The 15,233-nt window shown below is 38.3% G+C and overlaps 1 protein-coding gene across 1 annotated transcript in view; it reads left to right on the top strand.

The window, feature by feature from the left end:
• Positions 1-15,233, top strand: part of NBEA (neurobeachin) — a 459,425-nt gene that overhangs the window by 366,652 nt on the left and 77,540 nt on the right. Inside the window, exon 45 of the mRNA XM_063126967.1 lies at positions 9,923-10,063. Coding sequence (XP_062983037.1) covers positions 9,923-10,063 — 141 coding nt within the window. The remainder of the gene's footprint in view (positions 1-9,922; positions 10,064-15,233) is intronic.

The following is a 15,233-nucleotide window of genomic DNA, read 5'->3' as shown; positions in this document are numbered from 1 at the left end:
CCATGCAGGCAGGGAACAAGAAGAAGGAAGTAGAGGCAGGAGACAGGAAAGGGTCAAGCCAGCATCCCAGTAATCCCCTCCCACCTTTTTCAGGTACACATTAACCCTTTAGCTTCAGGTTCAGTGACCTGTAGCCCGAGTACTGCTAACAAAATGTGCTGTACATCATCATCATCATCATCATCCCACCGATAGAGCCCTTCCACTGACATATAGAATTTCATTGATATATAGATCATAAATTCCTAGTAAACTGAGTGCCTTGGTAGAAAGGCAGGGTAGAAATCGAATAAGTAAATAAATAATAATTTTTTTTTTGTTTAAGTAGTCAGTGTAAAGAAACTAGTTTAAACATGCTATCAATAATGATACTTTTCACTAGAACGAATGGTGTAGAGAAGCTCAATTTGAGAGGCACAAAAACAAATAAGAATTCTTTTTATCCATCACCAATATATGTGTAGGGGGGGGGGGCGGTATAAGATCCTTTTTATCAAAATAGATCAGTTACTGTAGTGCCTTAACTGTATTCCTCAATACTGTCTCATAACTTTCCATAAGCTAATGACTAACTTAAAACTGGGTGGGAAATCAACTAAAAGAATAATAGGTGTAACAGGAAATAAATAATTTAGTAATGTATGAGTCAGCTTTGATTCATTGAATTGGCATCTGTGCAGGTGTGCTAAAGTACTTGCTATGTATAGTGCTGTTCCTTTGAAGGATGGTGTCAAGCCGAAGCATTTAACCGTTGTAGTTTCTAAAGTGTTCCTGCTATTCATAAGACATTGAGTCCACTGGAAAGTCCCACACAATTTCCACTTTTAGTAGTTGTATCCTATAAATTGATTAGTTTAAAGTGAGGTCCTTTCACTCTTAATCACTGTGATTTTATGAAACCAAAATCTAAAATATTTTGTTATGAAAGTACTTAGTATTGCTACATATGTGGCACATCTGCCACACAGACAAGTAGCCTGGCATATGGAACGTAACCAGGGCCAGCCTTAGGGTTGGGTGAAGCTGGATGGTCACTCAGAGTGTGAGATGAGGGTGTGTTTGTGGCAAGTTGAGCAGAGGGGGTGCTAAAGCTACCCATGCCCAGAGTGCAATTCAAGGCTGGCCCTGAATGTAATGGTAACATTTCTCATTAGTTTAATGATTTGTGAATGACATTTTATATATTCCCCCCATCCCCAACCTCGACAAGGCCATCTGGAGAAATGCTTATATATGTGCTTCTGGGGATAGAGCCTTTTCCATGACAAAACTTTAGCTCTGAGGTTACCTCTTCCTCCCTGAGATCCAACAGCCTACTCTACCGATTCTACAGTTATTGAAAACATTTGTTTTCTTCAAGTCCTTTGCAGCTTCGGAATTTGCTGATTTGAGTGTGTTGTTGCTAGGTTTAGGCTGCAGGCTTATGTATTATTTATTTATTTATTTTATTTATTTATTGCACTTATATACTGCTTCCATAGCCAGGGCTCTCTGGGCGGTTTACAGAAATTCTAAAATTAAGATAAAAATGAGTATACAAAATTTAAAATTCTAAAACACAGAACATACACACATACAGCATTAAAAACCGTTAAAAAAACCTGAACATGTGGGTGATTAAGATGTGCAATTGCTAGGAAGAAGTGTCATTGAAATAAGTGAGTCTTGTTTCTGAACAACCTTTGAGGGAAACATGAGTCCTTAGGGTGATTGAATGGAGTAGAGCTGGAGAAACAAAGGTTATGGACAAAGATGTTTCAGGATATAAGAACAGAGAAATGAGGGGCAAGGCTATGAAAGGCTTTGGAGGTCAAAACAAGGTGTGGAATCCAGCAGCAGACAGAATGCCAATGTAGGGATTTTAGGAAGTGTGTCACATGAACAGAGTGACAGGAAAGGTGAATGGATCCAGAGAGACTTGAGAGAAACAAGGTGAGAGATCAGAAGACTAGAGAGGAGAGGATTGCAGTATTTATTTATATTTATTTATTTATTAAATTTATATACTGCCACATAGCTGAAGCACTCTGGGCGGTTTACAAAAGTTAAAAACAGTGAACATTAAAAAAAAAAGTATACACAATTTTAAACCATCAAAAATATAAAAACAACAGTATAAAACAGTATCCAGATTGACAACTGTCAGCCAAGTGCCACAATATCTGGGTGCAAGTCTTGGCAAGAAATGACCAGAGGATGGATCAAAGTTTTTGCTGATGGGGCAGAGAGGAACATCTATATTGGACTGCATTCAATATATTACAATAGAGCCAATCTATATGTAGTTCTAAGCTCATGAGCTATGGATAAAAAAATCCCTGATTCAGTTCTTACATCAGCCATTAACTCATCAGTTACTCTTACACTGGCCTAATCTACACCAAGCAGGATATAGCACTATGAAAGCAGTATATAAAAAGCAGGAGAAACACTAAGTAGGTAATAACACTATGAAAGCGGTATATGGTATGTGTCATTGGGCCCAACAGTTGTCAGTGCACTTCAATACTGCTATAAAGCAGTAGTGTGGCTCCTGCCTTTTAAATACTGCTTTCATAGTGCTACATCCTGCCTGGTGTAGATCAGGCCCAAATTTATTATTTCTCAGCCTTGTTCCTCCATCTATATATACCAATACTCGGCTACCCTACAGTATTAATTGGTGGGTTAATATAAGTGAAGCACTTTTAAGACTTAAATAAGACTATATGAATGCAGAAATTATTATTATATTATTGGCTAGACTAAAAACCCCACTTGAAGCACATCCGAAAGTCTGCATGTGTCACTGGAATGGTTTTTGCTATTTTTCTCTGAACATCAGAGCTTGACCCCCACTGCACTATATCAGACTACTTTTGAAACTCCTCTAAGGGCACAATCCTATGCATGTTAGGACAGAAAAAAAGTCCTACAGTTTCCAGCATGCCCCAGCCAGCAGATCTAGACATGCATGGGATGTATTTATTTATTTTTGTCTAAACTTTCTTTCTCTCTAAACATGAATAGGAATTGATCAGGCCAATTTTCCCATTTGCAATGCAGATTACTAAATATTAGTTGCATTTTAAAACAGGACCATTGTTGATAATGAATTAATTGCTAATTAGTTGCCAAAAGGCAGCAGCTTAATTTAAATTGTACTTTAGATTGTATTTTAAAGCAGGGTCTTCAGTACAGCTCCTGCCTCAGATTAAGAGGAGTATGCATGTTAGCTGCTAGTTGTCAATATTATTTCTTTATTTCAGGTAATAACTGCAACGAATGAATGAAATCTTTATTGCTAAGAGCGATAAGCCGTCACAATTCGACATAATAAAAACAAGTAAAAAGATAAACTAAAATAAATAAGTTAAGTAAGTTAAAAATGGATAATATAGAAAAATCACATTAACATACATCAAGAACTCACGAGTGGGGAACTAGATCAGTACATATACCAGAATGAAATCTCCAGCTCTCCATTATGAAACTTGGGAGTCTTGGTGCCTAGTTCTCAACTTACTTGCAGCATACAGTCAAGTTGAAATAACTGCAACAATAAATCAGACCTCTGTCAAATATTTGAAATAGCCTTGGCAATTTTAGAAATTAAGTTTAAAGGGTTAATTCATTGGTTAAACCTAATAGCTAATTTCAGAATGCAACAAATATTTAATAATCTGACATGTAAATGGAAAAATTGGCCTGATCCAGTTATCTAAAGTATAATAAAGTACAGTCAGTAATTCAAATTTTCACACATACACACACACACACACACACACACACACATTTTCTGTTTATACACTTTTGCCCCAAAATAAGGAATTTCCTTCCCTTTCTTTTCTAGGAAGTGACCTATAAAAGTACTTTTAAAGTAGAAAATTATTTCTGTAATTAGTCGAAATAGCCCCATGAACAAATCTTTGGAACGCTGGACTTAGAAATCAGGACAATATACAAGGCATTCCACTGTCATTCTAAATATAAAGCTTTGTTTCTGTGGTTTTTTCCTCCAAACTGTCCACTGTAACTAGAAATGTTATTAGTAATCTATCATTTCACTGTATTTTCTTTCTAATGCAGCAGTTCCCTCCTTCATATTTAGTTATGTATTTTAATTAAACCTTAAAAAAGAGGTAAGAGCAAAGTATCCATCGTGTTCTATCAGTAAGACATTTCAGGCCTCTCAAGTTTTATTCAAGACATACAGAAGGTCAAAGGTTGTATTTATTGTTTGACAAGTTGAAAAGCTAATGAAAGAGACTGTCATAGATACACAGATTATTTCTGCACTAACAGACCATCAGGTGATCTGTGTATTTTCACCTTGATTGCATCTTCCTGTACAAAATACCACAAACCATTCATACAAGGAATATTTTGCAACCTTTATTGCATGCTAGATTTCCTTTAATGTGGTACTTTAATGTGGTTTTCCTGTGTAAAATTGTATAATGCTTCTTACTAAGATGCAGAGTACATGACTTTGACATGTGGAATTGTCCCTGCTCATTAAAGTGTAAATGGTATTTTCTCCCCTTTACTTCCAGTCATGCACCCTGCTAAATAAAGTAGTTCCATCAACAACTGAGGAGTCCTACTAATATTGACATATATGAAATGCATCACACACGCCCATCCGCCAAGGGGGAAATTATATTTTGTTAATGCACAAGGTGTTTGACTGGCAGAAGATGATAAGCATAACCACTTTCTTAAATTACTGTGCCACTTTAAAGAAAAGGAAGTGATAATGCCTTAAGGTTTATAAATGTAATAACACAGATGAATGCATGGAAGTGTGATTTTTTTCCCAAGCAAGCAGTTCTTTATATAACAAAATGTTTTTCGTTAAACAACAGTCTGTTACTGCATTGTTGGATCCTTTTCCAATTATTTTAAAGGCGTTTTTGTTCTTAATAGAACAATCTTAATAAAATCTTAATAAAATTTATGTCTAAGCCACCCCCACCCATTTCAAATGAGCTAGTTGTGCTGAAATAACACATGTTAACTTACTTGCTTTAAAGTGAGTGGAAGTCTGGCAACCATATTTGATTGTTACCTGGATTCCATGCTGAAAGAATTACTGTTTCTTTCAACATGACATCTAGATAACAAGCAAATATGGTTGCAAGGGACTTCTACTCAAGTGTGTAGTCTCCAAACCCAATAAACATTTGGGCCAATAAACAAATAGGGATATTTGGCATATCTGTAAGAGGGAATTATGGATGAATAGAGGCAGTATGTGTTGAATAACAGATGCTGAGAACAAACAGCAAGTAAAGCCTTGCTTATAAGTACTTAGGGGCATCTGGTTTGCTACTGTTGGTAACAGAATACTGGATTAGATGGCCACGGTCTGATCCTACCATAAATCAACCAGTGAAATTGTAAATAAGTTAATAAAGTACATTGCTGTGATGTTGTCTATATTTCTCAGCAGGAAACTAGGGAGTCTGGTCAAGTGAAATGTCTGGGAGAAAATAACAATAATCTCCAAATATCATATCAACTTTGATGGGTTCTCAGGGGGGAAAAGCAGCTGATTTTTCTACTTTCAACAGTCATCTGCAACTTGGTGTATACATATAAAATTATTCTATGGTGCACAGAACCTGTAATTTGGGGGAAGAAGAAACAATGACTGAGTTCACACAACATGGTAACCCAAGATGATTTATTTGCCAGAACAACCCATGATGGATTACCATTTGTCTGTGGGATGTTTCCCCCTCCCATAGTGGGTTATTTCCCTCAAATAAGCCATCCTGAGGACCCCTTACACTCTGGAGTAAGAGTTACTGATGGTGGGTTAGTGTGTTGTCTGTTGTACCAGCACAGGTTAACCTCCCCAGAGAGGTCCGCCTGGCGCCTACACTGTACTGCTTTCGTCGCCAGCTGAAGACCTTTTTATTCACTCAGTATTTTAACACTTAATTTTAACTTAAATTTAAATTTTACTGTTTTAACTCTGTATTTTAATCTTATAATCAACTTTGCTGTGTGGTTTTATCCTGGTTGCGCTTTTTATACTGTATTTCAAAATTGTGTTTTTAACCTGTTGGATGTTTTTTGTGGTTTTAATTTTTGTGAACCGCCCAGAGAGCTTCGGCTACTGGGCGGTATAAAAATGTAATAAATAAATAAATAAATAAATTAAGGAGATGACCTACGAAGCTGCTCAGCAGGAGCAGCCAAAAATGCTGCTGCCACTTTGCTCCTCTGCAGCAATGTCTGTTCCCACCAGAAAGGAAGCAGAGATACCTGCCCAGCAGGTATTTGTTTTGTTGGAATTAATACATATCTCAGACCTTTTCTGGACATGATGCTCATCCGTTGAGGTGTATACATCCCTATATAAATATACTCACTCTCTTTTGCAGCCCACTTCATCTGCCCCTTGTCTACAAAGGCTCATATAACAATAAATTAATAAACATTTTCTCAAATGTGACACAGGCTTCTGTGAATTTTGAGAACAGATCATCCATGAAATGAATCACATATTCCTTTGAATCCAACTTCAGCTCATTGGATCATCTATTTTAGTTATTCATTATTACTTATTATGAGTGTATATATTTATTTAGAATATTTATAGCCTGCTTTTGACTACAAGACCCCACCCCCAAGGCAGCTTACAATAAAAATTGTAATGTTTCAATTAAATATAAAAGTAATAGGAGTTTAAAAACAAGAGCAACGTTAAAACATTTGTAACAGCAGGGTGCAAAATTATTGCAATGTGAAAGCCTAGCCAAATAAGAATGTCTTTACCATTTGCCAAAGGCTAGAAATCATACTAGGAGACATTAAGTGGGTGTCAAATATTAAATAGAGGTCTTGAACATAGTTCTAAATCTTACATCTAAGTGCAATCTTATACATATGTACTCAGAAGTCATTTCCATTGAGATCAATAGGTCTTAATCAGACATAAATGGGTATAGGATTACAGCCTCACTCCCAGGTAAATGTATATAAGATTACAGAGCTAGAGGTGCTTTAATGCAATGGATTAGGCTACCTCTTCACTCCCTACATTTTTGGCCTGACGTAGCCCCACTAAGATTTCAACACATTTTTAAATCGTTATTTAAAGCTAACATTATTTTCCATGTGGTTTTTTTTTCACCTAATTTGGAATGGCTCTACACTGCTTCTCATCCAAAATGGTTCCCAAGGCAGTTTTCAAACAAAATATGAAAACAGTAAAGGCTGTCCAATAAAACAGACTAAGACATATCACAATAAAGCTAGTAATTAAAAGCTGCAATTAAAACAAACCCATATCAGGAACTCATATCTATTTTAGAGGCTGTGAAACTAAGAGGGAAACATGCTACTCTTTTTGTGCAAGGCTATGTGCCATCAAAGACAGGAGTAAAACTCACGTCTCATAATTCTGATTCCTGCTGTGATCACTAGACAACATTCCTTTCCTGTCAAGACTAATCACAAACATATTTAAAATAAAACCTTAGTTTGTTCTTCCAAACTCTATTATTTTAACCTCAACAGCTATTCTGGCAACTATTTGCAATATGAAAGCTACAAAATCTTATTGTCCCCACTCATGTCTCTGCTGAACCTTGTCAAATCTATACTCTAGGTATGATTTAGAATAATCTATTTAAACGTAGATTATTACTAAAGGTATTTCATACACTCAGAGAATTAAGGGCTACTTTTGTCATATACAGTGCTGAACTATCGAAGATGAAAAGATTGAGTGGCTTTGAAACCTGAATAAAATGAAAATGTAAATATTTATTTTATTGTTGTTCCAGTAGTTGGGAAGATGCCTGGAAAAGATTAAGAAATGGGTCATGCTTTCTTTTCAAGAATGTTTTGTGAGGTCTTGCAGTGCAATCTGCATCAGATAAGCTTGATCCTGAGGGATTACTAAAATATTTTACACACATGAGAAATCTATTAGCATAGCCTTGACACAGCAAACTATTAAACAATCCGAATGCTTAGGGAAACCAAAATCCTGGTGTAACATTGACTTAAGTTATAATTATCCACAAGGTAGAATGTCTATAAAATAGGAGCCATTTGTTTTTCTTAATTGTGAAATGAAAGATACCTTGCGTCATATTTAACAACCATTCACCTTTTCAGAATTTGGAATTTGTGAAACAAATCTATTATTCAATCTCATTGTCCTTGTGAATATATTTTTATGGATCTATTTTTGCGTAATTTGGTGGTATACAAACATTATTAGGAAATTACAGCAGATAAAAAATAATAATGACGTACCCCAGTGGCTATAGTTTCAATTTTGAACTATTGAATAAATAAGTAGCATTATAGCTTCTATGAAATGTTTAAAATGTTTTAACTTTTATTAATTTGACTGCTAAATAGCACTAATAGAAATACACACATTTCAGTATGTGGCACGGCTTCATTACACTGCTGCTTCATACAGCCACATTTTGCATTGGGAATAAATGGGAAAAGATGCATTTAAAGTTGATATTAGGGTTGCTTTGATATTGCTATATAATAACAAAATGGACATTAGTGTGCAAGATTAAACCTCCCAGAGAGCTTCGGCTATGGGGTGGTACATAAATTTAATAAATAAATAAAAATAAACACAGGGAATGAACTGGGCCATTCTAATATAGAATTCCAGGAAAGCAGACCTATGCAGGGAGGAGGGGAACAGCAGGAGGGAATTCTATATGCTGAAGGGAGTCGGAAGGATGTGATGAAGAACTTTATTATCCCCTATAGGTTTTCCAGTATTGTGATCAATTAAGATTTTTTGCATGTTTTCTTTTACTGATGAATATCCTCCAATATTTTAGTTATCCTTTAATAATCTGGAAATATCCCCATAATATAGACAAGTAACCCTAACAAGTATACGTATTACATGGAATTAAAGGTATAATGAACACATCTATAAACAGGTTATACCTGTTTATTGAGAGATTGATTCTATGCCACTCAAAGGGGTAATGTGGTGTATGAGTAGAAGTGCCAGTAATTTTCATAGCAAATCTGGAGAATCCTTTTCGTAGCAAATTTGGAGTAATTATGATGGAAGCAAAAAAGAGTTTCAAAAGACTAGTGTAACTTCTTAGGGGTAGTGCTCTTCCCCAACCAAATACCCTCTAGATTTTTGGACTTCAGCCCCAGCCAGCATAGCAAATGATCAGGAATTCTGTGTGTTGAAGTCCCAAACCTATGCAGGACACCAAGTTGAGGAAAACAGCCTTATATAACACAGTAGCACACTCCAATAGATATACTAAGTGCTAAAATTGTCTTCCAAATTGCCCCCCCCCGATTTTCTAGTCTTCTCCCCACTCTTAAGAATGTTTCTTTCTGTAAAAACTGAATGTGTTTGGAAGTAGTTGCTGCCTTGTCCAACTGTGCATATATTCAAGAATTTCTGCTTAAGATCACCAAACACCACCAGGCCTCCTCTGTAAAATCTTTTCATCGTGAAATGTGCATTACAAAGTACCCTGCCTGAACAGAAGTCACATTTCATTAGCTGTGTCATTATGCTGAATGACAAGAGCAATGTTACTTTGGTTTGAAAGCTTTTGAAATGTAGGTTTAGATGGATACTTCCAGAAGAATATTGCTGAATTAACCCGGAAACTGGGATTTTGTGTTTTTGTTTTTGATTTAAGATAATCATGAAGTCTGCAAGTGTATACTGTATACATTTTTCAGCTTTTAAAGGAAGTCATATGTTTAGTCATTCAAGCCTCTGAAATAAAATTCCCAAACAGTATAAACAGATTACATTAACACAGAGTGATTTGTCAATATTTGGCTGCAGAATGTCAAATAATGTGCATCTTTATTGAAGGATGCAGGCTAAAATTGTGATATAGATTTCCAAAACATTTTTTTCTTTTCCTGTTTATAAAGTTATATGTATTTATTCTCTTTACAGCCCATTGGTGCTTTGAACCCAAAGAGAGCAGTGTTTTATGCAGAGCGATATGAGACGTGGGAAGATGATCAGACTCCGCCTTATCATTATAACACTCATTATTCAACATCTACTTGTACGTTATCGTGGCTTGTTCGCATTGTAAGTATTTTTGCCTCCTCCTTTTCGTTTAGTAACTTCACCTATAATGCCATATTGAATTGTTACTTTTATAAAATGGGGTCATTATGCATCCGAAAGAATACAGAAGCTTATAAAATCTTTATGCATGGTGTATTTGCTATTGTAATTGCTTGGATGGGTCACTCTGCTTTTGGGTAATGCAAGAACTGAGATTACAGTGAAGCAAGTAGATCAAGCCACTAATTTGGCAAGTTGGTCTGAAGATCATCCAGTTAAATCCTAGTGTTCCAATGCAACTATCGTCTCATCTCTCAAACCAAAGCAGTGAAATTACAAACAATTGACAGAATTTGAAGGAATTTAAAGGACAACAGGAAAACAACATATTTAAACAATGGTATCAGTATTTGATTTGAGTCATTAAAAAAGTTGTTCTTGAATGTAAAGGACAGCGAAGATGACTTTGCTGAAAAGGTATCATTCAGGCCTTAGCTAGACCTAAGGTTTATCCCGGGATCATCCCAGGGTCATCCCTGCCTGCTCCCAGGATCCCCTATGTGTCATTTACATGAACAGGGATGACCCCAGGACGATCCCGGGATAAACCTTAGGTCTAGCTAAGGCCAGAGTGTCATCACATGGGGGGAATTCGCGTTTCCTTTCCATCGCTTCTCCACTCATGTGTTTGTCTCTCATTACTTCCTCTTTCGAAAGAGGAAGTAAACAACCTGCATGTGGCCCCTCAGTGGGCCGTTTTGATTGTGCTGCTTCTCCTGCACACAGCAAGAGATAGCAGCAAGTTCTGTCTCAAAAATAATTCACACTTACTGGGGTCTTTTTTACTGTGGGAAGAAGGCTAGAAGGGGCAAGAGACACACGAGAGGCGAATGATGTTGTAAATAGAACCCGCAAAAATCTGTGAGTACCCATTAACGAGGTGCAATAAAACGCTCGTCTGATGACACTCTCAATCAATATAGTGACTAGAGTGCTGGGCTTGAATGAGAGAAAAAGCAAATTCAAAGTCCCACACAGCTATGAAACCCAGAGTGCAAATAGATGGGACATGAATGATCTGTGACCACAATCTCCCACATTTTAAGAAGCTGGGTGAAATAGCTTGAGGACAAAGTGCTGAGGAAGAGGGGTATGTATACCTTCCCCTCCTACCCTATTTTCCTGATATGAATCCTCTCAGCTGGTATTTGCCTTGTAGTGGCGGCACCAGGAGAAAATAACAATGGGGGAGGGGCACAGAAAGGGAAAATTATATTTCTAGGTGGATGGGCTGAAGCCCACATGTTAAGATCTCTGAAAGAAAAATAACAGTCTATTTCACATTAAAACTGCCATCGTAACTGTATATTCTGAAATAAGTCATATATTGATAAATTTAGGTGTTTTTTTTATGTATAGCATGTATTATCCAAATTCAAATTACTATAAGGAAAAAGGCTTTCAAAAAATGGTACAGTCGTTACACAAGCATTTACTTGATGTACAGATTAGACAGACAGAACACTACCTTTAGAAAACAGTTACTTTTGAACTAGTGAAGGCAGAACCAGGAAGGTAGACACTTAGGCCTTTCCTATACCTAAGGATTATCCCAGGAAAACGGAGGGATCGTCCCTGCCTGCTCCTGGGATCCCCTCTGTGTCATTTGCATGCACAGGGATGATCCCGGGGCGATCCTGGGGAAAAGGCAGTTGTAGAAACGGCCTTAGTGTAAGGAAAGAGCAAACTGAGACACCTGGGCCCTGTACACCTAGGAAACCCAGTGCGTGTGAAGTACTAGTCTAACAATTTAAAAGATGAAGTTTTTGAAGATGAAGCTCCTGATGAAGCTGGTGGTTTTTTTATGGCAATCCATTGCCTTTGTAATATGGAATAAAAGAAATAAGAGGCATTGAATATGGTGCAGATTAATTGATGAGTAAACATTCATGAGCATGTACTGTGAGTAAATTCTCCCCACCCACCCATTCCTGTCCTAATTCTCTGAGAAGAAAAAAAGGAAGACGTGGAGAAGGTACAGATTAATTCTTTCCTCCCCCTCTCATTTTTCCTGGCCTACTGTCCTGAGAAAAAAAGGAAGAGATCCATGGGATAAACAGATTAATTCTTCCGAGGGTATTCTTGCTGCTCTGGCTGCTGGTGCCAGAGTATAGTTTGGAGAACTGCCAAGAATAAGTTTAGGCTTCAGGGTTTTTAAGTGTGATGCAGTTATGAGTGCCCTCATCCCAAACTTCAGTTACCAAACCTAATTGGTGGGGCAGAAAATGGTTTCACTGGAGGCAGAGCCAAGGGGATCACCCCCCTCCCAGAAAACTCTCTCGAAAAACGCAGAGAAAGCAGTTTGTGGCAGAGCCCACTTATTGAAAGCAATGGGAGGTGCAAAAGGAAGAAGCCCATTTTACACACAGGCAAACTGAGGCAGCAGGCAAACCTTTGTAAACCACCCAGAGAGCTCCGGCTATGGGGTGGTATATAACTGCAATAAATAAATAAAAGTCAATGACTGCAAGGGAGTGTGTGTTTGGGTTACATAATTGCAGAATACTAAATTCCCAGAACCAATACAGATCAGGCTTCTTCTTTTTTAAGTGTCTTAAAAAAAAACAATTTATCCAGGATATGACACAACATAGAGAAAGGAATTTATAGCCAAGTCCCCTTCTCCAAGTTCTAAATTACAGGGAGATAGGAGACCACGAAACCTATTTCACACATAGGCAAACTGAGGCAGCAGGAAAATAAGAATCAATGGCTGTGAGTGAGTTTGGGTTACTTAATCACAAGTTTAAGAAGAAGAAGAAGAAGAAGAAGAAGAAGAAGAAGAAGAAGAAGAAGAAGAAGAAGAAAAGTATGCCTCATAAAACAGAAGGAATTTAGCCAGGAATATGTGATAACTTGCACCATGAAAAGGAAAGAAAGGGTTTTTTAAAACCACATGTTCACAATGTGACTCAGATTCATTATACAGCAAGACAAAATGAATTCTAGGCCATATTTACAAATAGTTGAATCCAGCAACTGTTGGGGGAACTGAAAGCAAAGAGGGGACGGAAAACACCAATTAACTTTTTCCTTGCCCAGAAGGGCTCCTAATACCCATTGGCAGTAACTTACTACTGAGTAAACATAGAATCATAGAATAGCAGAGTTGGAAGGGTCCTACAAGGCCATCGAGTCAAACCCCCTGCTCAATGCAGGAATCCACCCTAAAGCATCCCTGACAGATGGTTGTCCAGCTGCCTCTTGAATGCCTCTAGTGTGGGAGAGCCCACAACCTCCCTAGGTAACTGATTCCATTGTCGCACTGCTCTAACAGTCAGGACGTTTTTCCTGATGTCCAGCTGGAATCTGGCTTCCTTTAACTTGAGCCCGTTATTCCGTGTCCTGCACTCTGGGAGGATCGAGAAGAGATCCTGGCCCTCCTCTGTGTGACAACCTTTTAAGTATTTGAAGAGTGCTATCATGTGCATAATCCTTCTCCTCCCCATGTTATCCTCACAACAACAACCCTGTGAGGTAGGTTGGGCTGAGAGTATGTGACTGGCCCAGAGACACCCAGTGGGTTTCCTTGGCCAAGTGGGGACTAGAACCCGGATCTCCCAACTCCCAGTCTAACACCTTAGCCACTACACCACATTGCCAGCTATTCTTCCTCTAAACCAGTCTTCCCCAATCTGGTGCTCTCCAGAGGTTTTGAACTCAAACTCCCATCAGCCCCAGACAGCATGGGCAATAGTCAGGAATACTGGGAGTTGAGGTCCAAATCATCTAGACAGTGCCAGGTTGGGCAAGGCTGCTTTTAAAGTTATTCTCTAGAAACTACCCCCAACCAACCCACCAAATGCACAGGGGGGCTGGAGATAAACTACTCCACTCTGTATTTTCCCCAGTGAGGGCAAACAGCAGGGTTTGGGGCAAGGGTGGTGTGTGGGTGTAGGGGTGAGGGCAGCAATGACTGGAAAGCTTTAAACATCCCCTTCCCCCCACAAATTCTTCCCCACTCCTAATTTCAGCCTGGGATCTTACAGGGATTTAGTAACAACATTAAAAAAAGTTTGTATACAGCTTGTAAGTGGAAAGTGCTAATAGCCCCAACAAGTCATGATGGAATATAAAAAACCCCACTATTACCAGTACCTGGAAAGTGTAGGTGATTGTCAGCTAACTCTCATTCCTGAGTGAGGGGAACGGGCTCTAAGAGGCTAAAGAGGAGAGGCTGCACAGGAGCCCCAATCCTCTAAAACAGCTGAACTTTGCCTTTCAGAAGGCAGCTGCAAGCTCAGCCCACCTGGCTCCTTCTTGCTCCTTCTGAAACCGGAGTTGGAGAACAGCGCAGGCGCCCGGCTTCCGCAAGGCTAACTGTTAACGCTTGTCGTGCCTTGCCGAGGCTGCCTTTTCTGGGTGAGCCCTCCTGGTAAAGGCAGCTGTGCCAGCAACTGGGGTGTCAAGCTCCTTGTTTGGGGGGCCCGTTACCCACCACCACCACCACCCCACCCCATAGGGGAAAATATTCAGGTTTACTCCTGCTGGGCAAAGATTAGCTTTGAGGGGTGATTTAGGTCAGGGAAAATACCACTCCATGCTCCTTGGTGGAAAGGGAGAATACAAATGTAGCAAATAAATAACTAATATAATACATTGTCCTTCTCATCGAAGGGGATTTAGAAGAAACCCAGAGAGTAAAATAGATATTAATAGCTGCTCATATAGAATACCATTTGTGTGACTAAATGCACTTTTGACTTATAAACTGATCTGAGATGGCAGAAGAGTTTTTCTTCTTGTTATTTATTTATGGCCAAATCATGTGTCGTTTGTAGTTAAATAAAATCAGCTAACATCACATTGATTTCACAGGCATTTGAACAACAGAGTAACAACAACAACAACCCTATGGTAGATCTATATCTGTGTCAACAAGTTGATGAAACCCCTAATCAGGTTGCTCATTGTCTTTATAAGAAAAGGAGTACTCACGTGCTGAAAATCTAATCATATCTATTACACTGACAAACACTGCAGAAACATTAAATTGTTAAAGCAAAACATTTTGGCTTCCGCTTTCTTCAGCTGCTCTAATGTGAATCAAGCACAAATCACATCAGAGCAACTGAGGAATGTGGAGGCTGGAACATTTTGCTTAAGACTTCAATATTCCAAGCTGAACAAT

This window comes from Elgaria multicarinata, chromosome 5 (genome assembly GCF_023053635.1).
Source record: "Elgaria multicarinata webbii isolate HBS135686 ecotype San Diego chromosome 5, rElgMul1.1.pri, whole genome shotgun sequence".
Lineage (NCBI taxonomy): Eukaryota > Metazoa > Chordata > Lepidosauria > Squamata > Anguidae > Elgaria > Elgaria multicarinata.
This window is presented reverse-complemented; position numbering and strand designations above follow the sequence as displayed.